The sequence below is a fragment of the Marmota flaviventris genome, chromosome 19 (assembly GCF_047511675.1).
Source record: "Marmota flaviventris isolate mMarFla1 chromosome 19, mMarFla1.hap1, whole genome shotgun sequence".
NCBI lineage: Eukaryota > Metazoa > Chordata > Mammalia > Rodentia > Sciuridae > Marmota > Marmota flaviventris.
This window is the reverse complement of record NC_092516.1, coordinates 6,116,392-6,143,462: the sequence shown is the minus strand read 5'-3', so window position 1 is coordinate 6,143,462 and position 27,071 is coordinate 6,116,392. Positions and strand designations below refer to the sequence as shown.

Genomic DNA, 27,071 nt, shown 5'->3' with positions numbered 1-27,071 from the left:
TGAGCTACACCCAGAGCCACGGGCATCTCCTCCCTTGACCTCATGACCCTTGGGGCAGGTGCTGATGGTGTTACCTCCATTTGCAGGTGGGGAGCTGAAGCATAGAGAGCAGGTGGGCTGCTTAGGGTCCTCATCTGGGGGAGGAGGGACAGCAACGCTTCCAGCAGCGCAGCCTGCAGGGTGCTCCGCTGCCTCCTACCTTCCCACCCTTCATTGGTACCTGTGGGGACTGGGCTTCCTCCCCTGGGCCTGTCCCTTGGGCATGTTTGTTTATTTCACACTTTGAAACCAGTCTGGCCTCAGCAGCTCCTAGCACTCAGGGAAAAATTAACTGGAGACTCCTCTATGCCCAGAGTAACTCAGTCCTTAAAAGTCACCATTGCAGGAAAGCACGGTGGCTATGCCTAAAATCCCAGTGACTTGGGAGGGGAGACAGGAGAATTACAAGTTCGAGGCCAGCCTCAGCCACTTAGCAAGACCCTGTCTTAAAGTAAAACATAAAAAGTGTTGGGGATGTAGCTCAATGGTAGACCACTCCTGGGTTCAATCCTCAGTACATAAAAAAAAAAAAAAAGAATAAAAAGTTACCGTCCTTCCTGCTAGCTGCCCCCCCCCCCCCCCCCCCGGCCTCGTCTGCCCCTCACTGAGGTGGCCTGGACTCTGCTTACCTCCTGGGCCAAGCTGCTGCTCCAGAGATGACAAGAATGGGGAGCCGGGGAGCTCCATCTCCTTGCCACTGGGTTTTGCCCTGCCCCAGTGCTGGGCAGCGGTGGGAGGCCCTGGGTATCCCTGTGGCAGGCTATCCGAGTCCTTGGGCTCTGTCCGAGGCTGAGGAAGCCTGGTCAGAAGGGATCCGGGAAGCTTAATGCGTGCCGTCACCTGTCACTGCGGCCCTGGCTGCTCACCTCTTCCTGTGCCGCCAGGCTCCACCTCGGCCTTCCTTCCTGTCTGATTTCAAAAGCCAACAGTCTCACACAGATCAATGAGCTGGGTTTGCCTCGGGCTCACCTCGCTTTGTCATCACCCCACAAGTCTAAGAGCAGGGAGTGACACTGGAGCCTCGATTCTGGGACCAAGTATCCCTGCAGACTGTGCTTGGCACAAAGTGGTACAGTGTCAAAGCTGTCCTCATGTCCCTTCCTCCCGCCAAAAAGGGAGACAGGCCATCAACAGATGGCAGGTGGTGGGGAAGGTCAGTGCCTGGGTGCCAAGACCTCTGGGGCTGGACTCCTCCCACCTGTGGTGAATCCTCCCTTTCTCTCCCCCTTCTGTCACTCCACAGGCACCTTCAGACTAGCTGGACCCCACAATATCTGTGAGTTCAGGAGCCCCTGACGCCAGGTCCCCTGCACCTTGAAACTGCAGAATGTGGCTGTTCATGGCAGGGATCACCCAGGCCTGCAGGCAGAACCCCCAGGTGGTGGGTCCCGGCAGGGAAGGGCGTGGGAGGGAGGAACCGTGGCCCAGAGTGAACATCCTGAGAAAACTTACAAAAAGGAAAGATGCGGAACATCCTCCTCTGACAGGGAGCCAGCCACTTAACACGTGGACACCGAGGGAAATCGGTGACAAGGTGAGGGATGGGGGCCTTGGGGACTGCATTTCCTCAACAAGCAAGCTGGAGCCAGCAATGGCTGTGGCGCAGAGCAGTGAGTCAGGTGCACACAGCAGCTTGTCGCGGGGGCAGGGCACGCACCAGTTCTCCGCTGGTTCTCCAGGTGATGGAGGGGGAACTGGGTTTCATGACACCCTCCGTCTGCCTCCCCCGCTCCTTTCCAGTAGTGCTTTCTGAGCACCCAGGGATGTGCCTGGTGCTGAGAGGATGCGACTTTGGGCCCCCAGAAGCCCGTGAGCCTCCAGGCAGGCAGAGCCCAGAACTGGTGGCTGCGCCTCGGCCCTGGGGTGCAGCAAAAGCTGAAGCCAAGCCGCCCACAGGATGCTGGAAACCACAGGGCCTTGGGTCTGTCACATGAGGAGGACACAGAGGCTCACTCTGCCTCCTTCCTAGGTTCCTGCGGACAGATGCTGAGCACACAGGAGAGGAAATGATCTCGGGGAGCCTCCCAGAGCTACACTCCAGCTCACAGGCATGTCCTTCAACCTACACAGGGCTGATCCCTGTTCTTGGCAGTTAACTTGGGGGCAGGGCATTCTGGTTCCTGGGAGTTGGGGATGGATGGGGGATGAAGAGGCTCCTGAGTCTTTAGTGGTCTGGGGCTTTCTGTCCACTCAGCAGCCGCATGAGGCGTCCTGCCTGCGGAGCCCAGGGCCCTTCCCTGTGAGCCTCGTTGCCTGGGCCAGTGGTTCTCCTCTGACTGTTCTCTGAGTGGACGAATGCAGGCTGTGGCCAGGACCAAGGCCACAGGAAGTGGGCAGGTGTGGCAGTCTGGTCACATTGCATCAAGATTCAGGCAATCCAGCGAACATTCTGCAGGGGCTCAGGGCTTTTTTCCTGTCAGGGACAGGAAGCCTTTGGAGGGGATGCCCCCTGACTTGGGCTTGAAGCAGCCCCTCACCACCATTTTCAGCTCAGTAACTAGGCCCCTCCATCTGCACTGTTCCTTGATGGCAGCGGCCCACACTACCCCTCCCCTTCTGGAAGCAGCAACCTCCTCCTCAGTTACTGTTTCTGGGTGCCACAGCAACGTAAGCTAGGTTGGGGTCCCTCCACCTGGTGGCCACCAGCACACACACTACATATTTATGAAGCCCCATTTTCTCCTAAGTGCTATCTGCCCTAATGCCCAGTTCACAAATCCCTCTTCCAGGAAGCTGTCCCTGATGCCACTCCAGGCCACGGAGCCCTGACCCCCATGCTAGGCAGGGGACAGGCCATGGCAGTGATTGACTGTACAAAGGCAGGTTGACTGGCAGGTCTAAGCACCCTGCTCCTGAAATGCCCCCCAGATAAGGCTGGGCACAGTGCCCAGGCCTCCTGAGCACAGCCAGTGAGGGCTCCCTTCAGTGTGGGGACAAGTGAGCACCTGTGTCTGTTATCCAGAAACCAGAAAAAGGGGAGACGATGGCCTGGAACCCAAGAGAGCAGGCACAAAGAAGTCTCTGCCACCTCAGGTGGGCAGCAGGGGCTGGGCTCAAGCTCCTGCAGATTTTTCCAGGGCATAGCATTTGGTTTTTATAGTCTTTTTTATGTTTATTGCACATCATATAAAACCAACTGTGCTGAATTTGACAGACGAGGACATTCACAGGACATGGAGGCCCAAGCTCTGCTCCTCTCCAGCTCCGCCCGTGCTCCACACTACTCCCAGGCCAGAGGCAGCTTCCACCTGTGGATGGAACCCACTAACAAACAGGGGTCTGCAGGGGTGTGCCGGGCCCTGTGTACTGTTCAGTTTGGAGACTGCTGGTGACAATGACAAGTCTGGGCAGCTGTGCCAGAAGCTGCCCCTGAGGCATGGTGGTGCAGGCAGCCTGCAGATGCCAGGGTCTGCTGGTGGTGACTGGGATTGGTCTGAGTGCAGAGAAGGAAGACAGGCTGGCCAACTGGGGCAGGCTGGACCCGACAGACATCTTGGGACACACTCATGGGGCAGTCTGCCTGGGCCTAAAGGACACCGAATGGCAGAAGGGGCAGAAATGGCCTTCCCTTGGCCAGCTGGGGTGGTTTACTGCCCCTCTGGAACACACTGGCAGGGCCTGACAGGCACCATGGCCCTCTCACAGGACCCTAACTAAGTGGGCACCATGCTCCAGCTATTGCAGCAGAAGCTGGTCAGGAGGAGGCAGGTGGGCTGATGTCCTGAGGCCCAGGCATGCCTGTGGACACCTGACCCTGGGTACCCAGGCCCTCCTGGAGATGGCCAGAGGGGGTGACTTGTGCTGGGCATAGATGCTACAGGCCACTGGCAGTGGGGATGGGGCAGGGCCCTGTCAATCCCACACCCCTTTCTTCCTGCCCACACGCCGTCGCCCCTTCTGCTTGAGCTTCTCCTTCCGGGCTGCAGCGGTGGTGAAGGTGATGCAGTGGGTGTCTAGGACGTCCAGCAGCTTGCCTGTGGCCACGCGGATGCCATTCTGCTTCAGTTCGGCCTGCAGCTCTGCCAGCTCAAGGGGCTGGTACGTCAGCACCTTCCGGTATAGGGCTGGCGTGGAGCGGATGTAGCGTCTCACAGCTTCCTCCGTGTCCACTGCCTGGACGGCTGCCTGTGATGCACTGACCGCCTCCTCACCCTCCTCGTCTTCACCTGCAGACTCAAAGGTGGCTCCAAACTCACAGGAGGAAGAACTGAAAAGAACACATGACGTTTTGGGGTGCCCTTCCTCTCTAGCCTGGGGCCAGAAGTGTGTTTCTGTGTCCCTGTGGGGCATGGCATGGCAGAGATGACCACCCCCCAGGGTGGCAGGATCTCCTGATGGTACCCTATAGCTGGGCTGCCTGAGCTGGATCCCCCGTAAGCCATAAACTCTGGGCGTGTGGGCAAGGAAAGGTCTGCCACCCGGGCTTCCTACAGTTCAAGCCCAAGACAACAGGCTTCTAAACATCACCATCAGGCCGTGCTGAGCCCACCCTCAGCCCTGCTAGTCAGAGGACACATGAGGCAGCCCTGTCGCTTCCATCCAGTTACCTCTGTGAGCTGAAGGAGCTGTCACTGCTGTCCACATAGGTGGCCACGGATTCCTGGGAGGCTGGGAGCTGAGTGTCACCATCAGGGCCTGGAGATGGCTCCTCAGCTGCTGACTTCCTTGGGTGCGGAATGCTTTCACCAGGCTGGTGCTTTGGATGTCGGGGGCCCTTGGCCTTAGTGGGACCTTTGGACCTTTGGGTCCTAGGACCTGCAGTGGCCTTAGACTGGGTGTGGCCTGCCTGTGAAGGCCTATAGGTCTCAGTGGTCAGGGTCTGGCTGCAAGGTGCCTCCAGTGGCACTTGTGAGGACTGGATCTCATCCTCAGAGTCAGACTCCAGGGTCTGGTGAGTGTACTGGAAAATCTCCTTCAGTTTCAAAATCATCTGGCGTTTAGGGAGAGGGCGGACTCCAAACCTGGATGGGGAAACAGGTGAACTTCGACACAGCTCTGCAGCCTGCCTACACACTCCAAGCTGTTCTATGTCAGCACAGAGCAAACACCAACGGATTCAAGGAACGTTTCAATGGGACTGACACTGGAGACACCTGTCCTCCAAGAACACTCATGCACCAAGCAAGCTTATGCTGCACAGTACCCACGAGGGCATCCTTATAGTGCTCTGCAGCGAGTTCCCCAGGTGCCACTCACCCTGTGGAGCATGGAGACCTGTTTCCTTATGGTGACACAAAGGAGTCTCATTGGTTGGCTTCTTTTGGGCCCATGTAATCTGGGAGCAGTATGCAGACAGTCCCAGGCTGTTCACCCCACCCCAGGAGCCACACACTCCCTGCAGAGTTGATGGCACAACTTCTTCCCTGGCCTGGCCCAGCAGTGCCCATCAGATCTGAAAGGCCACCTGTTGGACAGTTCCACTCCCAGTCTTGCTGAGCTTGGTAATGTGCAGGAGGGAAAAGACTACATGCAAGCAAGCTTTCAAGAGCACCACCAACCTGTCCAGCTCTTTCTTCAGCAACGGGGTCTCCATGATGGAATACCTTGGCATTGGAGTTATGGGCACTTTGGGGGGCAAGTTCTTCTTCTGATTAGCACCTTCTGGGTAAAACAGAAGAAGCAAAAATCTCAGTCTGAGATGTGGATCTGTGACCACTTCCAGTTCTGCAAGTGTCACCAAGAGAAATACATCTCTCAAAGACTCCAAGCAGCACTTGGCCCCATGAGAGCAGAGATACCCACCCTTGTTTGGAGTCACATCTTCCCGTTGGAAAGCAGCCTAGAGCACAACCTTGTATAGTGCTGATGCCCAGGAAATGGGCCCCTGGGGCTGCTCAACCCAACAGCCCAATACCTGATACAGGTCTGGCTTCTGATAATGGGCAGCACTGACAGGCTTAGACATTAGTACTTTTTAATAATTAAAAAATAAAGACAAATAACTCAATTAAAAATGAGCAAAGACCTGGGCACAATGGGGTATGCCTGTAATCCCAGCTACTTGGGAGGGTGAAGCAGGAGTTTGAGGCCAGCCTAGGCAACTTAGATCCTGTCTCAAAAAGTGCTTGATGTATATGAAGACACGAATCAATGTGAATATACTGTGTATACAACCAGAGATATGAAAATTGTGGTCTCTATATGTAATAAGAATTGTAATGCATTCTGCTGTCTTTTTTATATATTAAAAAAAGTGCTTGATGTGGCTCAGTGGTACAGCGCCTGCCTAGCATGTGCAAGGCCCTGGTTCCTCAAAATCCCCAGCACCTGAAACAAAACCAAACAAACAAAAAAACCAGGCAAAGAATCTGAGCAGGCGATTCTCCAAAGATATATGAATGTCCAAGAAGCACATGAAAAGACACTCGGCATTGTGAGCCATCAAGAATATACAAACCAAAACCACAATGAGATGCCACTGGGAACCCACCAGGCTGGATGGAATGACACAGCAGTGAGTGCTGGCAAAGGCAGGGGAAATCACAACCCTCACAGCAGCTGGTTGGGAAGGATGGAAAATGGAGCAGCCGCTTTGGCAAACAGTCTTGCACTTTTTTCTTTTTTTGGAGGGTAGCAGGGATTGAACCTAGGGGCACTCTATATGAAGTGTGCAGAGCAGTCAATTCAAAGGGACAGAAAGTGGATGAGCAGCTGCAGGGCTGGCAAGGTGGCTGCTGACGGGCTTCGGCTCTGAGGCGGCTAGAACCTCTGGAACTGTACCACGGGGCGGCTGCACAGCACGATGACTGCTGCAAACTACCCAACAGTACATTTTAAGAGGGTGAATTTTATACCATATAAATTGTATCTCAATAAAGCCATTGCTTTTAAAAAGACAGAGACAAATAAGGGCCATGCAGACTCTCCCTCTCATCCTTCTGTGGCCACAGGGCCTCTCCAAGGCTCTGCCTCTTATGGTTTCAGAGTTTGTCTCTGAGCCTCCCTCAGATTCCGACTGAGGTGCCCAGGTCTCAAGCTGCTGCAAAAGTCCTCATAGCACCACTCTGGGAACTGGTAAGAAATGCAAATTCTGAGTCCCCAGGGGCCTCCTGAAGCAGAAGCTCTAGCATGTTAAAATGGCACATGCACTTTTTTTTTTTTTTTTGTACCAGGGATTGAATTCAGGGGCACTCAATCACTGAGCTGCATTCCCAGCCCTATTTTGTATTTTATTTAGAGTTAGGGTCTCATTGAGTTACTTAGCACCTCACCTTTGGCAGAGGCTGGCTTTGAACTTGTGAGCCTCCTGCCTCAGCCTCCTGAGTGGCTGGGATTAAAGGTGTGTAACTGGTGACACATGCATTTAAGGAAAAAAAAAAAAAAAAAAAAAAAAAAAAATATATATATATATATATATATTGGTAGCTGGACACAATACCTTTATTTTATTTATTTATTTTTATGTGGTGCTAAGAATCAAACCCACGTCTTCCACATGTCCTAGGCGAGCACTCTACTGCTGAGCCACAACCCCAGCCCCGGTGACACATGCATTTTAACAAGCTCTCAGCAACTCTGAAACCACTGAAGGGTAAGCACCATCAATGGCCTGACTGATCTGGGATCTTGGAGGGAAGGAAGCACCAGGCTGCAGTGCTGCGTGCTGTGTCTGTCACGTCTCAATGCAGCAGGCCCTTCCTCCCTTCACTCGAAGTGCCTGGCTGGGAGCCGAGGCTTTGAGCCTCCTAGGGTGTCTGAGATGAGCCCCACTTCCCAGAGGGGGTGAGGAAGAGCAGGGGCTCACAGTCTCCCCATTCCTGTTTTTGTTCTTTTTTTTAAGTCCAGGGGATTAAACCCAGGGGCATTTTACCACTGAGTTACATCCCCAGCTCTTTTTATTTTCCATTTGAGACCGTCTCAAGACCTTGCTAAATTGCTGAGGCTGGCTTTGAACTTGCAGTCCTTCTGCCTTGGCCTCCCAAGCCGCTGGGATTATAGGCGTGCACCACCAGACGCCACCACACCAGGCCCCACTCGGGCTCGAACCAGGACCTCATGCATACTAAGCATGTGCTCCGAGTTGCCCCTAGCCCCTCTTTTGTCTAACGAGAATGGAATTCACATTAAAAATGTGTCACTACATTCAGTGTTGGGCAGCCACCCTCTATCTGGTTCCAAAACATCTGCATCACCCCAGAGGGAAACCCTGTACCCAGTAAGTAGTCACCCATCCCTTAGCTCCAAGCATCTGCTGGTCTTCATTCTATCGCTCTGGATTTCTAGGTATTTCATAGAAATGAAATCATACACCATGTGGCCTTTGCTGTCTGGCTTCCATCACTTAGCATAACGTTTTTAAGGTTCATCCACACTGTCGCGTTTTTTTATGGTTGAACCTTCTACAGTGTGGATAAAGCACATTCTGCTTGCCTGTTCGTCAGTAGAGGGACATCTGGGTAACTTACACCGTCTATCAACACTAGTGCTGCCGATGTGCCATAAGCAGCTATCTGAGTCCCTGTCCTGGAGGACTGTGGACACACCGGTGAGTGTGGAATTGCAACTATGATGTTTGCTGCTGGGAGCTGCCACCTCTGGGGATGCTGGTCCAGGGCTCTGGAGGGGAGTTCGTAAGGTACAAAGCTTTTTTTTTTTTTTTAAATGGGTACTGGGGATTGAACCAGAAGCACTTAACCACTGAGCCACATCCCCAGCCCTATTTTATATTTTAGAGACAGGGTCTCACTGAGTTGCTTAGTGCCTGGCTTTTGCTGAGGCTGGCTTTGAACTTGTGATCCTCCTGTTTCAGCTTCCCGCGCCACTGGGATTACAAGCCTGCACCACCACGCCCAGCTGGTACAGAGTTTTAACAAGTTCCCAGGTGAGCACTAGTGAGATCCAGGTCAGCTTAGGAACGCTGACCAACTGGCCGCGGAGAATGAGCTCGACAGCCTGCCAGCTTCCCAGCGCTGTGGAAACGGTCTGTAGGCAATGGAAGGAAGGGCCCCCCAGGTGAGCTCACCCCCTAGGTGAGCATGCCTTCAGCATCATCAGCCCCGTCCCATTACTGCTGTCCACACCCCTGCGGGGTCAAACAGCCTACAAGACAAGATCCCTCCCCACCCTCATGGCCACTCACTTGGCGTTTCCGGCCCTTCTAACCGCTGAGCTCGGTGGGCACTTGGTGTCTGGGCCACAGGCGAAGCCTCTGGAGACTTCTGCTCTTCCCCATCCCAGTTGTCCCACAGAGCTGTGTTCAGGAAGCTGAGCCTGCTGCTCCCTGAGGAGCCGGCCTGTGGGGACTGCTGCTGAGGTTCTCTATGGGCAGCACAGCTTCCTCGAATTGGAGTGGTGCCGGGGAGTCCTGGGGAGTGGCAGTCACTGCTGTCTAGAGCCCCATGGGCCCGTCCGCTGGGACTGCTGGTGCTCAGGGGGCCAGTCCGTTCGAGGTTCAAGTGGTCAATTGGAATTGGTGAGAGGGGCTCAACATGCCAACAACAGTCATCCACTGGAACTGGGGGGTCACTATCCTGCAGTGTACTGCTGTTTCCCTGATGGGAGGCCACTTCCTGCTCATCTTCACTGTCCCCAACTTCCACCACTTCGCCTGCTGCAGCCTGATTCGGCAGGAATGGCCCCAGTGGTGAGAGTTTCTGGAACCTGCTGGTGACATCGGTGAGGCCTCCTATAGCGGGCTGCTGTGCACGTGGAGAAGAAAGTGAGCAGTACCTGGGGTGGGGACCGGAAGGGCTTCTGTAGACCTGCCTTCCACTGTCAGAGGCTCCTGGGGTGACAGGTGACATCTGGGGCGTGTTCACTGAAGACTGTGCAGCTTCCTGAGCGGCCCTGTTTTCTGAGGCGGCGCTGGGCGTGTGCCGACCCATCTTGTCCCCTGGAGTCCTGGGAACAAGGCTTGTTATCTGGGTTTGTGATGAGCAGTCACGGCTTTTACTGGCCAGTGGGGTGGCAGGCACCAGCCATGAGGTGTCTGTGCTGTCCTCGTGGAGGCTGCTCTCCTGGTCACATAACAGCCAGGGGACCCTTCCACGGCCCAATGCATCCTGATTTTCCAGCTCTCCCTCTTCTTCCTCCCGCTGTATCCCAGCTCCTTCCTTCAGTGGGCTGCAACATTCCTGATCTGCATCAACATCAATGACTGAAAATAGTTCAGAGGACCTAGGGCTGAATTCTAGAACTTTCCTTTCCTCTGGGAGATCATTAGAAATGGACTTTGTTTTGGTTTGTTCCAGTTCCAACTCTTCATCTGAATCCAGTAAAAGGATAACCTCATTCTCTTTGCTCAAGTGGGATGGGAGGTCCTGGGAGCTGGTACTCAAGTGGTCAGGCTGTGACTGGGTCAGGTCAATGGGTGAAGATTTTTCTGGAGAAATCGGGACACCCTTGGTTTTGCCTTCTAACATGGAACTACATCCTTTGCCTTTCCAGTGACCTGGCTCTGTGAATGAAGTGAGAAAACTATTGTCCCTCTTCTGCCTTAAAGGTACAAGTGGGGACAGTGAGCCTGGGGAGGCCACCCGGGAAGTACCACCGTATGACTGAGACGCTGCTGGGGATGGATCACCTATGTCAAGGTGGAACTGTGACTGGCCAGGACTCCTGCCTCCGGGGGGCTGTGACAGGAGGTAGCATGGGTGTGGCAGGGATATCTGCTGTGGAGCCAGAGGACAGGCCATCTCCACCTGCCTCTCCCTGACAGTGCCACTCTGCTCCTCAGGGCTGCTCATTATTTGGGACAGTTCAGATCCTTGAGTTGATGAACAGGCCTGCTGGTGATTGTGGATCTTCACTGGATGCAAAAGGAAGCCTTCTTTTCCCCCTGCCTGGCAGCCCCCAGAGGGGCTCGGGCCAGGTGCCCCTATTGGCACCTCTTGCTCGTGGGTCTCTGCCTCCCCTGTGCTGACTGAACGCAGGCCCGGGAGCAGCGGAAGGGAATGTGGTGCATTTCCCCAGGTGGCTGAGGCCTCCTCTTTGCCAGGCCCAGACAACTCCGATTGTTCTTGCTTTTCTAACTGTTCGTCACTCTGGACCCTTCCCAGCACAGGCCCAGCCACTGGACTGTCCTTCCCGGGGTAGTCACTGTCCTCCTCTGTGTCTGCTTCTCTCTCCCGCTGGAGTAGCTTTCGCTGAGTAGCTGCAAATTCATAAATTTCTTCCATCTCTGCTTCATTGACCTGCACTCTGTCTTCTTGGTGGCTCTCTGTTTCCTCCTCCTCCTCATCCGCCCACACTGCCCTCAAGAGCTCTTGGAGATTCTCCACTCTGCTGTCACAGTTCTCATCTTCCTTCTCCTGCTGTTCGCCCTCGGAGTCCATCAGGACAGGCACCTGCTCACACAGGTGAACGAGGTCATTCACACCAAACCTGCAACAGGAAGCACTGTGTCACCACCACTAGGGTGGTGGCCCAAGCTGTCTTCAGGAGGAGGAGCAGCCAAGGGATTCGGCTGTGGCCTTCCCCACTCTCCTAAGATGGCGCCCACTCTCCTGCCCAGGTCACCCCAGCCACTAGCTCTAGGAACCAGAGACCTACCACATTTACTGGGCTGCTACAAACACAGGGGTGTGTAGACAGAGCACGGGATGGAGGGGCTGGCAGGGCTGCAAATCTGCACAGTGCAGGCTGCCCTGAGAGGCCCCTGGGATAGTCAGTCAGAGACCAGAGCAGGCCAGTCAGCCACTGCCCCGAGGCTCTGGGACTCAGCATTGCCTCTTAAACACGGGGGCTGAGCTGTTCCTTCCCAGACACTGAGGAATGAGGCAGCCTGGGAGGAGCAAGGCTTCACCCCCAAGGCCCTTGAGGTGGCTGGGAGGCAGGATGCCTGCTGCTACTGCTGAGCTCACAGGGGATGATCAAGAGGCTGCAGTGTGGGGATGCTGAGGCCGCGGGCCAGCCTCTCATCATGCTTGTGGCCTGGCAGAATCCTCCCTATCCAGGGCTTGGCATCCCAATTTTCAACTACCATACTCTATTCAGAGTTGTCACTGGTCATAATCTTGTGATTAAAATTGGACTTTCAAAGTTTTTTGGGGGAAGGGAGTAATGGGGATTGAACCCAGGCATGCTTAACTACTGAGCCACATCCCCAGCCCTTTTTATGTTTTATTAAGAGATAAGGTCTTAGTAAGTTGCTTAGGGCCTCACTAAGTTACTGAGGCTGGCTTTGAATTTGTGATCCTCCTGCTTCAGCCTCCTGAGCCACTAGGACATTAGGTGTACTAACAGACCTGGCTAGGACTCCAAGTTTTGACAGCCTCAGCCCTGACATTCCTGCAGCACAATCTTCCCCTGAGCTGTCAGTCTGCCAGCCCTCACCACTGACTCAAAGACTGTGAAGCTGTGGAAGGAACAGTCCCAACCTGAGGGCCAAGGAGCTCAGGGCAGGGACCAGGCACGGAGGCAAGCTAGTATCTGCTGTGTAGAGATAGTGCAGGAATGCACAGGCCGCCTCGAAGCTCACGTTGCTCAGTAGGACACGCTGGGTCAGATCACCATCTTCTACAGCAGAGAAGCCTTCATTGTTCACCTGAAAATAAAACAAAATACAGAAGGTTAATTGACTGGACAGTTGTGACTTGGAGTGAGCAGATTGTCCAGATGTCCATGTGTCTTGAGCCTGGGCCTTTGCTGTGCATTTAGTTGGCCACAACTCTGGAGGATGGGCTATAACATTTCTCTTTATTTTTTTTTGTACCAGGGATTGAACTCAGGGGTGCTTAACCACTGAGCCACATCCCCAGCCCTTTCTATTTTCTATTTTGAGACACGATCTCAATAAATTGCTAAGATTGGCCTTGAACTTTCAATCCTTCTGCCTCAGCCTCCCAAGCCACTGGGATTACAGGTGGGTGTCACCATTCCTGGCTTGGGATATAACAGTTCTTATTTTCAAAGTCACATTATGGGTGGATGTTTAAGGAGCTAGTTCATTTTCCTTTGACAGGGTCTAGAGTTTTCTGACACAGACTAATTTCTTGGATTCCTATAAGTTAGAACATGTCTGAACAGCAACTCAATCTTAAAGAGACTGATGTAAAACTTTAAAAGAGTACAAATGGAGGAAAAAGGGAACAATTCTGAGGGGAAAATAAGGAACTGAAAATCTGGCCAGTTGCAGTGGTACACGCCTGTGATCCCAGAAGCCCGGGAAACTGAGGCAGAAGGATTGTGAGTTCAAAGCCAGCCTCAGCAACTTAGCAAGGCCCACAGCAACTCAGCAAGACCCTGTCTCTATTAAAATACAAAAGGGGGACTGGGGTTGGATCAGTGATAGATCACTTGTCTTGCATGTGTGAGGCACTGGATTTAAAACTCAGCACTACATAAAAATAAATAAATAAAGATATTGTGTTCATCTACAACTGAAAAAAAAAATACAAAAAGGGACTGAGGATGTTGCTCAGTGGGATGTTGCCCCTGGGTTCAATTCCGAGTACCAAAAAAAAAAAAAAAAAAAAATGGACATTTCCCAGCTCTGCAGTCCTCCCTTCTCCACAGAACCACAGAAGCAGACCCTGCTGGCAACCATCAGGAAGCCCGCTCTACGACAGGACAGCAGTGTGGGGTGAGACGAGGAGTGAGGAAGGGCCCGGTCGGAGAAAGGGGGCAAGGGAGGGCGAGAGGGACGTGCTGGCCACTGCCCTGCATACTTACATACTGAATGAGAAGTGGACATCGGGCATAAAGCACAAACTTGTGGGCATAAAGCACCTCCCCACTGTCCATCTGGAACTGGACGTCACTCAGGTGTGGGTTATTGACCATGGCACTGAAGTCAGCAGCCAACAGCCCCAGGGAGACCTGCAGAAGGAGAAAAGGAGGAATCCTAGCTTTTCTAACTTGGTGGGGGGGGGGGGCACTAGGGTGGGCTGAGCCAGGACGCTTGCTCTCCTCTCTAGAACGTGCCTGCACCACCTCTGGGTTACCTTAAAGCCCTCAGTGATCCAGAGGAGCAAAACACTACTTCTGTCTCAGGTTCCCTAGCATTCTGTGCTCCCTGACCCACAACGGAAGGGACCTGCAAGTGGTTTACGATAAGATGTCCTCGCAGCCTCTGGGATTGTGTGTGCACATGCTGTCACACCCAATCCTCAGAGCAGCCTGATGTAGCAGACCAGAACCCTGAGCTCAAGGTGCTCGGGGACCTGCCATTTCCTGACTATACGTGGTGACATCACCAGGCTGGCCCATGGCATGAGGTGCTGGGTCTCCTGGGATGATGTCCACTCTAAAAAGTACCCAACTTCTGGGCCTGGGGTTGTGGCTCAATGGTAGAGCGCTTGCCTAGCATGTGCAAGACATCGATCCTCAGCACCACATAAAAATAAATAAATAGGGGCTGGCGTTGTGGCTCAGTGTAGCACACTCGCCTGGCAAGCGCGGGGCCCTGGGTTCGATCCTCAGCACCACATAAAAAACAAATGAGGGTATTGTGTCCAACTACAACTAAAGAATAAATATTTAAATAAATAAGTAAATAGATAGATAGATAGATAAATAAATAAAGGTGTAAAAAAAAAAAAGGACCCAACTTCTAATGCTCTCTGCCAACAACATGGGACACTGGACCATTAGTTGGAGCCCAGGACCCACACACAGAAGGGTCACAGCAAGTCCCTACACAATGAAGGAAACGAGCATGTGAGCAGATGCCAGGATGAGGAAGCTGCAGTCAGCAGTCCCACTGGGTTCCCAGGACAGAGAGGCTCCAAGGCTTTGGTGCTGAGGTAACCCACAGCATCCAAGGATGAAGGGACAGAAGCACCAGGAGGGGACTCAGGGCAGGTGGGCTCTCTGCTGGCTCCATTCAAGGGCCAGTCAGGGTGTCAGTCATCTGGGAAGCAGAGACCAGTATTTGAGCACCAGTGGCCAAGACCATGGAGCTGGAGCAGAGCCAAAAGCCTGGCCTGTGGCACAGAAGCCCATCCTTACCGAAGTATGGACACCTCTCTCAGGAGGCTTCTCCTTGAATGGCAGGACAAAGCCAGTCAGTGGAAGGCTGCTGGGCACCGAATCTATCCCTGAGAGAAGGAGTCACTCATTAGAACATCACTTCCTGGCAACGTCAACCACCAAGCAGGCAGCACCACCTTAGGCTGGGCTGCACCAGCAGTGCCCTGGCAAACTGCCAGCCAAGGCCACCTGCACTTAAAGCACACCACCAAGACTATTCTCACCACCCTTCCTGAGGGGGAGGTAAAAGGACAGTAAAACAGACAAAGTTAGCGAGGATGGCTCAGTCTTTGGTTGAACTTCTTGCAAAACTGTGGCAGACACAAGTGTCCTACATCACACTTCCCTCTAAGGAAAACACCCAAGGCCTGACCCTCACGTTGAGCTGGGATGAGCCTCAGGTCTGAGCTACCTCACAGCTCGGTCTAGCCTGGCCATCCACATCAGGTAGGGCTGGCCCAAAACCCCAGGGCTCACCTGCAACCCCACTGCAGGGCCATGGGCTGCCACTCAGCCCCTCCTCCGCCAGGTCCATGAGGTCCTGCAGGGCTTGGTGCTCCCTCTGGCTGGCAGAGAGCAACGGGTCCCTGGGGCCAAGGCCTGCAGGGTGGCTGCTGTGGAGAGCAGGTGACTTTTGCACACTTGGCTCTGGCTGCTCCCACAGCACCAGTGGTAGCTCAGGTTCCTGCCTGAGACCCTGCAAGAAGGTGGAAAACAGCAGCTTGATCACTGTCACGCACTGCAGCAGCCACCTCCCCCCTACACGGCTGGACCTAAAATTGCATAGCAGGAAAAGGGCTGTTCTGAGGGTGGCCAGTCACAGCCAGGAGCAGTCCTGGGAGGCTTTCTCTCATCCCTGTATCCTGGGCTCTGTCATGGCCCGGCTGGGCCATGGCATCCATGTCTGCAGTCCATCCCTGGGCTGGAAGGGGACCTAATGTCATCTAAATGGCTGCATGCAGTGAGTGTTGACTGAGGACCTCCTACAGGAGGATCCTCTGAGGAAAGACTTTACTAGTCCCCCTGGGGGTGGAGGGCATGCTAATTTTTGGAGCCAAAGCCCTTCCTTTCTTATCAAGAGAACCACTTAGTTGCTAGAAGGAGAAATGAGTGGCAGCTGGTGCCCCTTTGGCTTCCTCCCCTTCTATTTCCTGGACTTCTCATTGCCCACTGTCATATCCAGGGCTGCATTTCTGCACTCTCCCCAAAGCCTGTCCATGTGCTAGGAGGGACAGGCTCACCTTGGCTGGCTGCTGGGGCACGATGGGAGGTACCAGGCCCATGGTGTAAAAGGACTCCACAGCCCAGGCCCTAGTCAGGGCACTTCCCTCCCACAGAAAGTTCCTCTTTCCTTCAGGCAGCTGTAGACGCCAGCCTGCCTCTTCCCATTCTTCCTTGAAAATCCTGCTGGCAGGAAGTGGTGGCGTGCTGGACAGCTCAACTTCCTCTGAAAGCAGCTGGGCCACGCGGTCCTCAATCTGTCTACCTGTGGTCTCAGAATCCTGAACTAACAACTGTGGCGGGGATGCCGGGGGTTTCTTCTTGCGACTCTTTTTCTCTAGAGATAAACAGAAGTGGCTCAGTCAGTGATGGATCTATCTCCTTGTCTGGAAGCCCCCACTAAGAGGAACTTAGTCATGGCACAGCAGCGAGATCTCCGGGGGGCCCTGCTCCCAGCCACTCATACCTGCTCCTGGTCTCATTCTCTCAGAAAAAGCGTTTTCTAGTATGAGTGCAGGCACAGCTGGACACTGCTCTATCTCAGATCGGGACAGAGCCATGGCCACCAGCAGGTCCTCGGATGGCACGCTGGGCTTGCTAACCTTCCGCCTCTTCTGTGGCTCCTTCTTGTTGGTGGCTCCTTTCCGTTTCAAACCCCTAGTGTGACTGCCGGAGCTAAAAGGCACAGAGAAAGGCTGGTGAGGGCATCCCCAAAGCCTGGGCCTCTTCCCTTTTAGGGGTGACAGGAAAAGGATTGACATGCCATCAGTCACCTCAGCTTCCACTGTGCTGATTCTGCTCCTCCTGAGCTCACACAATCCTCGCCAAAAGTTCAGCACGGGCGGGACACAGAAGGATCTGGGCCCTTTCTATGACTGTCCAGTTAGGTTCTTAGCGGACAGACAAAGCCACTGGTGGTCCCTGTAAACCCTAGTTGTGTCCAAACCTTCTGGTGTAGTCAACACTTGATGGCTCTGAGTTGGCTCCCTAGATTTGCACTGAAATTTCAGGTGGCCCCAAAGCAGCCCTTCCTTCAGGGGCTCCAGGGCAATGTCTCTACTCCAGGCCTAAAGGAAGGGCCTCCTTTCCTTCAACAGTGAGCAGCCTCAGCTAGTGCAGCGCCTCTGACATGGGCAGTTAGTGTGGAGGGGTCTCTGGCTGGAGGGAATCTGCCTGCCCTGGCTTTTGCAAATGCTGTGTTCTTGCTGGGTGAGGAAGGCTGGAGATTCCCAGGGGTGCTTTGGAAGATCTAAGCAAGCCCTAACTCAGCTCCAGCTTCCTAGGAACCATAACTGCCAAAGGGAAAGGGGCCAGCCTGCTCCTATGAGGGCGGCAGGGCCTGAGCTCCAGGAAAGCAAGTGAGGAGCTCAGGGGCTGGGTGCCCAGGCAACATAGGCACCCAGGCCAGCGAGCTGTGCCAGAGAGCCACATGCCCAGGCTTGGCCTCAGGAGGGTGAGTTCAAAGACCCCTCAAGGGTATCCAATTCCTGTAGCTTTCTATTCAACCTGCCTTCTAGGACCCACATATGTCTAGTTTCACTACTTGGGAGAATTTTAGAAGCAGACATTTAATCTGATTGGCAAGCAATGGGTGAGACAGTCTATTCACAAGCCTCAGGCTGCCCATCCTATAATCTAGTGTGGATGTCTAAATATAAATGGGCTTCTCAGCTAAGAGAACCCCTCTGCCTCTGCAATCTCAGCTTGACCAAGCCCAGCTGCCCATGACCCACAGGCAAGACAGTGGTATAAACAGTCCCCAACCTTCGTCTTCCCTATACTCCTACTAGCTGTCAAAGAAAAGAAGTCCCAAACCTAAAATAGTCTGAGGCCCACAGTGCCTTCGTTCCCTCTAAAGTTGGGATCAATTTGGGTGTCCTGAGCCCCAGGGCAGTATGAGCAAAGCTAACCTGTGTGAGGCACTGGGTTTGATCCTCTGCACCACATTAAAAAAACAAACAAACAAACAAACAAAAAAATAGATAAAATAAAAGCATTCTGTCCATCTACAACTACCCCCCCCCCCCAAAAAAAAAAGTTCAAACCACATATCAACACTATCATTTGGCTCCTTTTTTCGTCATGTGTCTCACCTGGGTACAGGAAGACTGCCGCCTGCCTCCAACTGAGCTGTCTGCAGCCGCGCGGCCTGCAGCAGGAGCTGGGGGCCCACCTCCATCTTCACTGCACACTGCTTCAGGTGACTGATTCTGCTCTTGGAGCTGAGAAACGGTTTGCCACAAATCGGGCACTCAGGGATCTGAGGTATGGAAGGTTTTAGTGCCTTTTCAGCCTCATCCAAGCACCTGAAGGAAAACAGTAAATAGGGGAGAGCCAGCCTACCAGGAACATGGAAGGCAGCAAATGCTGGTTCATGTCAACATGGATCTGCTGTGGTCTAGGCATGTCCCCAAAGCCAGTCCCCCACAGTCTGCTCATCTCCCCGGCAGTTGGCTCCAGAAACTAAATTTAGACATCTGTTAGTAAAGTGGCTAAAGAAAGCAAGGAGAGACCCAACAGAGTTACCTTGGGATCCAGCAACTCCACTCCCAAGCACAAGCCCTGAAGAACTGAAAACAGGTGTTCAAACAAATACATGAAATCTCCATCAGAGCAACTCTATTCACAAAACCCACGAGGTGGGAAACATCCAACCGTATATACAGGGATGAAAGGATAAATATGTGGTGGCTCCATACAACGGCTGTTACTCAGCCATGAAAAGGAATGACACACTAATACATGCACCACCCAGATGACCTTTGAAAACATTATGTTAAAGGAAAGAACACATGAAAACATGTAAGTGAAGGAAGAAAACAAAAGGATCAAGTAATGCCTGACTCTACATCTATGTAGTGTCCAGAGTGAGCAAACCCACAAACCACGATCTGTGGTTTCTAGGGGAGTGACGGAGGGGCAATGGGGTAGAGACTTCTTTGGGGTGATGAAAGTAACCCACAACTGATACTGGTGACAGCCGCACAACCATGTGGATATAACAAAAGCCTCAGGATTGTACACTTTTATTTTCTTGTGGCATTGAGAATAGAACCCAGGGTCTCAGAAGTGCTAGATAAGCACTGAGCTGTATCCCGCCCCCGCCCTTACTATTTTTATTTGGGGATAAGGGTGTTGCTAATTTGCCTAGGCTGGCCTCAAACTTGTGATCTCCCTGCTTCAGCCTCCCAAGTAGCTGGGATCAGGGGTATGTGCCACCACACCCAGCTGGAATTGTGCCCTTTAAATGGGTGAAAAGTATGATATGTGATTATATCCCAATAAAGTTGTTAGGTGGCAGGGCATGGTGATGACACCCAGGTGCTAGTCTCAATTCCCTCTAGAGTGGGCTGTTCCCCACTTGGGTCGTTTAGGTGGGAGACAGGATGGTCTGTGTTGCTCCTACCTGTTCACGTGCTGCTCCCTCCGGGTCACGTTCATGGCTGAGAGGTTCTTCTGACACATTTGGCAGAAGAACAACCCATTCTCCTCCAGGCTACCATTGTGCGCAGATGCTGCTTCCCTTCCAAACTCCTGCTGCAAGGCCAAGGCCACAGCAGCATCACTGTCTGTGGCAGGGAGCCTGGGCTCATACCCTGTGGAGAAGCAACCAAGATCCATGAGGACAGGGCCACCACCAGACTCTGCCAAGTCTATGCCTCTCACAGAGCATGAAGAAACCAGAACCCAGCACCACTGTGCAGGCTTGGTGATGGGGGTGCGGCCCACTGAGACTAGGCACGGGGGCACTCCTGGAACAGCTCTCCCAAAGTCCAGTATGCACACGAACCACCTGTGAGGCTTGTTAAGATGCAGGCTCAGATTCAGGAGGTCCAGGTGGCACCTGGGACTTTGCATCTCTAACAGCCACCAGATGGGTGATGTGAGTGGTCCAGGCCACTCTGAGTGGCCCTGCAGAAGCTGTCCTTCATCTTCCACTAAATCTTGCACCTTGGGCACTACAGGGTCACACGGCTCCTAGTCTAGCAGAACTAGGTTTTCTCTTTCAAGCTTAGCCTCCCCCACTGCTGACCTGCTGCCCATGACAGAAAAACCACAGCTAAGTAAAAGGCCTTCAGTGGTTAAAGGCAGAGTCTCCAACTTAGCATTAGACCAAAGGAGGAACTGATTCTGACCCTAAAATGGCTGCCGGGTGGCCCATCTGATATTACTGGAGCTGAGCATCACTGTGGCCTATCACTGCAGCCACAAAACCAGGAAGCAGCAGCACCCCTTCATTTGGCATCCTGTTTTCCTTTCTTCCTGTGGTGCTGGGAACCAAACCCAGGGTCTCACCCATGCCAAGCTCATGTTCTACCACCGAGCTTGCTCCCAGGTACCCTCCCTTTTTTTTATTATTATTTTTGGTACTGGGGATTGAACTCAGGGGCATTCGATCACTGAGCCACATCCCCAGCCCTATTTTAAATTTTATTGAGAGACAGGGTCTCACTGAGTTGCTTAGCACCTCGCTTTTGCCGAGGCTGGCTTTGAACTTGCTATCCTCCTGTCTCAGTCTCCCGAACCGCTGGGATTACAGGTATGCCCACCATGCTGGGCAGCCCTCCCTTTCTTTTCTTTTTTTTTTTTTAAATAAAGAGGTGGAGCCAGGCACAGTAGCACATACCTGTAAACCCAACACCTAGGAAGACTGAGGCAGAAAGAGCTCAAGTTCAAGATTTGACTTGGTAACTTAGTGAGAATCAGTCCCAAAACTTAAAAAATAAGAAAAGGGGGTATCTGGAGACATAGCTCAGTGACAGAGTGCCCTGGGTTCAATCACCAGTACTGGGGGCAAGGAAGGTCTATCCCTTCCTGAATCTTAGTTGGGCATAACGTGAAAACACCTGGCAAACAACTGAGTCAAATGTATGGCAGGTGCCAGGCTTAGGTAATTGCTGAGTGACTCCTCTGTCCCCCACTTGTGTCACAAGGATCAATGCCTCTGTAGGATATCAACTCACATGCTGTAGACCTTTGTGGCAGCCCAAGAATCCTCATGCTCTTAGGTGAAATCAGGAAATATATTACCAATCTGTATTTATTAGCTGTAGTTCTACCACAATGGTTTCTTCCTACTTCTTTTCCTGTTGTTATGTACTTATCAGAGGATCCATGCTTTTTAGGCGATAAAGAGGACCATCTGGCACTACGACACTGACACACTTGCAGTGGTGCAATACAAAGTACACAGCACTGTGCAGTGTGGCTTCACAGTGTTTAACCTGGGCCAGTGGAGCCCGATCTACCCACAGTGCACCACAACCCAAGCACCAGCAGAAGGCATGAAATGACACCAGAGGAAAGAATTAAACACATCCAGAAAGTGGGAGATCTCATAGGACAATTAGCCTGGACTCCTAGGAAAGTTAGTGTTAAAACAAAACAAAATAAAAATAAAAACCAGGGCACTTGGGGCTGGAATTGTGACTCAGAGGTAGAGCGCTCACCTAGCATGGGCGGGACCCGGGTTCGATCCTCAGCATCACATAAAAATAAAGACATTGTGTTGTGTCCATCTACACCTAATGAATAAATAAATAAATAAATAAATAAATAAATAAATAAAACCAGGGCACTAGTCTAGAATATGACCTTAAGATACCACAGAGCTATAACTATACAAAGTGTATTATTTATACTGAGTCCTCACTAGGAAAAAACAGTTATGAGAGCCTGAAGCAACTGGGAAATAGGACTATGAACTGCATATAAGTTCAATCGTGGAATCAGATGGATGTTGGTGGTGTGGTTATGCAGGAGAATCCAGCAGTGAAGCATCATAATGTCTATAACTTATTTTCAAATAATATAAAAATATACATTTTTAAAGAAACATACAACAGGAACATTCTGAACCAACTTTGGGACTACTGGCCAATTCTAGAATCACAAACAAAACCAATTAAGATCTGAAAAACTAAAAAAAAGGGTATATGTGGCAAAATGTTAACATATTGTTGAATCTATATGAAGGTATAGAGAATTCATTGTAATTTTTATCAATTTGTTGTGTTTTAAAAAACTTTTCTGTAAGCAAAGACTTATATAATGAAATGTCAAAATAAAAAATTTTTTTAAAAAAAGGTACTTTTGTCAAGGAAGCCAATTGAAATGACCAAGGGACCCTTCATTCTTTGGCTGGAAAAGTTTAAACAATAGGCAGAGAGCCTGCCTACAACAGAAATGGAATGAACACTGGTTCCTTTCTGCCCCCGTACTCCAGTACTATAACTTATTTCTGCTTGGAAGAACATGCTTCTCATACCGTTTCCTGTCACCATCTCCTCTTGAGGACTTTGTGGGCTGTTCTCTTCCAGTGCGGCCTCCACGGAGCACTCTCCTGAAGCATGCCTCAAACGCTCAGGGTCTGCTCGCTTGAACTGCTGCATCCGCTGGAGAACCAGCTCTGCAGTGCGGGGTTTGGAGGGACTTGGCACAGCTGCTGTCAAACAGGTTGGAGCAAGGTGGGAGTCACCACTGGGAGCATTCTCTGGCAGAAGAAAATATTCAGTGTCTGTACTACTAGAGAAATAAGACTTTCCCCACCAGAGGCAAGTGACCCAAGGTTCCAAGGGATACTTTACCAACCAGTTTAGGTTGGACCTGCAAGTATGAGCAAGACTGCTTGCTGGGAACTTGTTTGTGGCAATGACAAGGAGGAGGGATGTGACTGCTGATGAGCTTGGGGTCTATTTTTGGGGTGTTTAAAAATGTTCTAAAATTAGGTAGCAGTGGTGGTGGCACAACTCTGATTGTACCACTGAACTCTACACTTTAATAAGTGAATTAAATTCCAATACATTTCACAGGAAGTGAATTATATTTCAATAAAACTTATTAATTATTAATGACAAATGTTTCTCTCTTTCTAGATCCATTCTCCTTTAACTTTGGATCCACAGAAGGCCTTCAGTGGAGACCATGAACCCTCTGAAGCTGGGTCAATTTTACAGGCATAGGGTTTTCTGGGAACCATGAAGAGCTTTCATTAGATGCACAAAAGGGAGCATGAAGGGCCAAGAGTGTCTAGGCGACATTACTGCTGCCGTCTACAGTCTCTGAGCTAAGGTTTGATTACCACTCCTTAGAGGAGCTTCCGCCCATGTTAGGGGGAAAAATGCTATTTCAGGTCAGGAAGTGAAGGTAAGGAAAATTTAGAAACAGAACAGTAGCTCAGAGGACTTGTGGTGCATTATTCACACATGGCTGGCCTTCAGTTCTGCATGCAGAACTTATGCTGAGGCAGGCCTCAATGTGCTGAGGGCGGCAGGACAGAATGGTTACCTCAAACGATGAGAAAAGGAAAAAAATAATTAAAGGTCTTTGGAGAAGAGTTAAGACTTGAAGATGCTCCTGGGATCTAGACTCAGCACAACTTCCTCAGCCTTCTCAGCAACCTAAACAAATTGGCTGGCCATTCCAACTTACCCACACTGGAATGAATTCAAGAAAATCACAGCATTATTTTCAGGTTGTGTAACTCCCGTTAGCTACGTAACGTAAACATTCACGAGCAATTCTCAAAGAGCAAAGGGCTCCAAAGAGAATTGCATGGGAGATTCACAAAGGGCTCATGTTTTCTATAGTTACAGTTTATAAGTTGGCAAACTCTGGGCCTGGGGCTGGCTGCCTGTTTTTGTACATGAAGTTTTATTGGCACATGGCCACACCCACTGATTTCCATATGGTCTATGGCTGCTTTCACACTATAGTATCAGAGTTGGGTACAGTGATCCCTCTAGGGAACTGGTTCCAGGACCCCCTACAAATATAAAAATGTGCAGATGTTTGTCCCTTATATAAAATAGTACAATATTTGCAAAGGACCTTTAAGTCATATCTAGATGACTTATGACACTTAATATAATGTGTTAGGTAATTGTTACACAGTATTGTTTAGCAAATAATAAGAAAATAAGTCTGTACTTGCTCAGTACAGATGCAGTTATTTTTCCTCAAATATTTGCTATCTGAAGCTGGCTGAATCTTCAGATTTGTATCCCACCTATAGGGAGGGTCAATGACAGTTCAAACAGATTGTAGGGCCCACAAAATCAAAATATTACTATCTTTGGCCTTTTTCAGAAAGTTTTCCAACCCATGGTTGGAGATAGTGCAAATCACTTCTGTGGTCCTCTCTGAAAGGTGTGGCCATGGTTCTTGCCTGGTTACCTGTCTGGATGCTCTGTGCTCTTTCGCAGAGGTTGAGCTGATTCAGAGCAGGAGCAAGCACTCCTCCCTCCCCATTCACAGAGAGAGCTTGTTCATTTTCTTGCAACTTGGTTGCCTCTGGCTTTTTAGTGCTAGGGTCCTCGCTGCCTAATTTAGGTTTCTTCCCTGCAGGGCCAAGAAGTGTTTTGCTCTTGGTGGTGGATTGTTTGGTTTTTTTCAGTTTGTTTCTGATCTGAGTGCTGTTTGAGGCCTTCTGGGTCTTCTTTTCTCCTGACACTTCCTTGGTCCCATTTTTTTTTACCCTTTGGAAAAAGTTGGCACAGAGTTCTTTAAAATCATCATCTGACTCATCCATCATCTGACCAGTTTTGAGTTTTAAGGCTTTGGGGAGGGTCTTCAGGGGAGTAAGGACTGATCTGAGGGCATTTCCACAGTAAGAGAGAGAGAGGCTGCCTACAAGCCCAGCTTCAGTCACACTTTCAGTTCCACCAGCTTCTTCCTCGCCTTACCAAGTCCCGTGGAGAGTGCACAACTGAGCAAAAAGTATTGTTTTCCTCTCCGTAATGATTTAAATATCTTTCTTCAAATTGGGCCCATGGTTAAACCACATATTTAAAGCTTCCTTCTGCTAAAGTTCACAGCTGAGAAAATATTCTGCTGTCCAACAGAGGCCTCTGACATAAAACACACATGAACTCCGTGCTCAGGTGAATCTCCAAGATCTCCATGATAATGAAGCACATGGGTTGGTTTGATTTCATATCTGTGGAAAACCAAAAGCAGAACTGTAATTCAACAAATATTACCATCATATGTCATTTCTTCCAGGAAGGTAAAAACCATGCAGGGTGTGGGAAAAGTCTTCAGAGTAATAACATTCTACAAATGCTCTGTATGGCCTTATTAACACAGTATAATCATCCCACAGGACATCACAACACATCAGGGTATCTAGAAACCTGCTAATGCAGTCTTCCATAGGCAGAAAAAAATATGTGCATCTGAGGAGAGCTTTGCTTTTACTGAAATTTGGAGAACCCTACAAAGGACAGTTGCCAAAGAAATTGGGTAAGCCCAAACCTAGGGAACCTATCTCCCTACACAGGCCTAAAACTACCAGATTTATTAATGGATTGGGGCTCCATGAATAAATGCTGCATAAAAGAAAAAGCATATAACCCCAAACATGTAGGAGAAAAGGCCACTTCTCTACCTTCTCAGCCCACAAGAGCTCTCCAAACCCAGAGAACCAGAATACTGCTTATATGCAAAGGTTGAACCAAAGGGCATTATTATTTATTTCAGCACACTATTTAGTGTGGTTCAAAAATCAAAACTGAATTATCAGATGGCAAAGTCCTTCATTTCGAATTCAACAAAATCTCCAATGCCCAGTCTAATTAATCATTTAGTTTTCTAGAACTGGGCAGATAAAGCTGCCCAGAATCTCCTTTGTATGGTGGCTGGCTGAGTCTCATCTTCCATGTTATCTCCTCAGAGCAGCTTCCTTTGATGTTTAAGTGAACACTCTCCATGTATTGTCACACATGGTTTTCAAAATGGCACTTATCAAGGTTACAGTCATATACAATGAAAAACCTTTATTGAGTGCTTACTGTGTGCCAGACTGTTCCAATTGCTTTTCAAGTCTTTAACTCATTTAATCCTTACAACTCTAAACAAGAAAATCAACCGTCATCTTTTCTTTACAGCAAGGACCTATGCACAAGCTGAATAAGGAACTAGCTCAAGTCCATACAGCTTTTCAAATGTCGAGGCAGAGATCAGACTCAGGCAATGTGGTTCCAGAGTATCACTCTTATGTTTTTATTCATTGACTTATCTGTCCAAACTTAAGTTCAACACTTCAAGAGGGCACAGTGAATTCTTTCTGGCTGATCCAACACCTGACCTGTAATAAGGTGCTCAACAACCATTTGTTGATCATGAACTGCAGAGAGTTTGATATAATCGAAGTGAAGGAAGTGGTAGGGAGGTCTGCAGGGAGCAGCAAAGATCGGTTCAGGAGACCGCGTAACATCAGGCTAAAGCAAACTGATTTCGTCTTGTCGGGGTGGGGGCGGCTAGACCAAATTCAACACGCCACAGTGAGGAGCCCCCACGCCTCGGTCGGTGATTGTCAAGGCGGTCGGTCCCCGGTGGGTGCGCAGTCACTACCTGCCGGATGACAAACGGACAGGGGCCGGCAGGACAGGGCGCTCTGCGGGCGCGCTCCAAGCAGGCGCGGGAAGAATGAATGAGTCGGGGCGGGGGGACGCCTCCCCATCCCGGCCACTACAGGCAGGGGCTGGGGGTCCGTCTGGGGAAGAGATGCCAAGGGCCCTGAGAGCCCAAAGGCCAGAGAAGGACCCCGATCGCTGGCCGCAACCTCCCGCCCCGCCTCCCTCTGAGCGGTCCCCGTGCAGCAGGCGCGGCTCCGGCCTCTGGGCCGCGAATGCGGCCCTGCCGAGGCTAGGAGGCCCACCAGAGGCGGGTGAGTACAGATCGTCCCGCAGAAGAGCGGGAACGGCTCGAGGGGAGAGGCCTTCCTCCTCCCGGGCGCGGACTCCCAGCCCCGAAGCCGGCTCCTCCTACCTCCGGCGCCGCCGCGGCACCTTCTCAACCGAGAGCCTTGCGCTGGCGCATGCGCCCCCCGGCGTCCCACGGAGCACGGCTTGTGCGCAGGCGCAGAGCGGTCGCGTCAGGGAAGTGGAGGGGGGTCTTCC

At 51.3% G+C, this 27,071-nt stretch overlaps 2 protein-coding genes across 9 annotated transcripts in view; both read right to left on the bottom strand.

Moving 5' to 3' along the window:
- Nlrc3 (NLR family CARD domain containing 3) overlaps positions 1-888 on the bottom strand; it is a 29,023-nt gene extending 28,135 nt beyond the window's left edge. For all 4 annotated transcript variants that reach the window (XM_027940535.2, XM_027940537.2, XM_027940538.2 and 1 more), the window contains exon 1: positions 669-888. The gene's annotated coding sequence lies outside the window, so the exon portion shown is untranslated. The remainder of the gene's footprint in view (positions 1-668) is intronic.
- A 2,237-nt stretch (positions 889-3,125) lies between these two features.
- On the bottom strand, positions 3,126-27,018 carry Slx4 (SLX4 structure-specific endonuclease subunit). Of its 5 annotated transcripts, none has more exons than XM_071605810.1 (16): positions 26,941-27,018; positions 24,346-25,108; positions 22,439-22,663; positions 21,621-21,695; positions 19,577-19,766; positions 18,264-18,476; positions 16,637-16,845; positions 16,191-16,507; positions 15,427-15,646; positions 14,929-15,017; positions 13,651-13,797; positions 12,357-12,523; positions 9,119-11,361; positions 5,538-5,640; positions 4,587-5,000; positions 3,126-4,246 (listed from the first exon to the last, which is right to left on the bottom strand). In XM_071605810.1, the coding sequence occupies exons 2-16, from the start codon at positions 24,701-24,703 to the stop codon at positions 3,892-3,894; spliced, it is 5,325 nt and encodes a 1,774-aa protein (XP_071461911.1). In that variant the 5' UTR covers positions 24,704-25,108; positions 26,941-27,018; the 3' UTR covers positions 3,126-3,891. The 5 variants fall into 5 exon arrangements, with proteins under 5 accessions (XP_071461911.1, XP_071461912.1, XP_071461913.1 ...); XM_071605811.1 differs by having other exon boundaries at positions 5,538-5,637; XM_071605812.1 differs by having other exon boundaries at positions 22,439-22,615.
- Between the last annotated feature and the right edge of the window lie 53 nt (positions 27,019-27,071).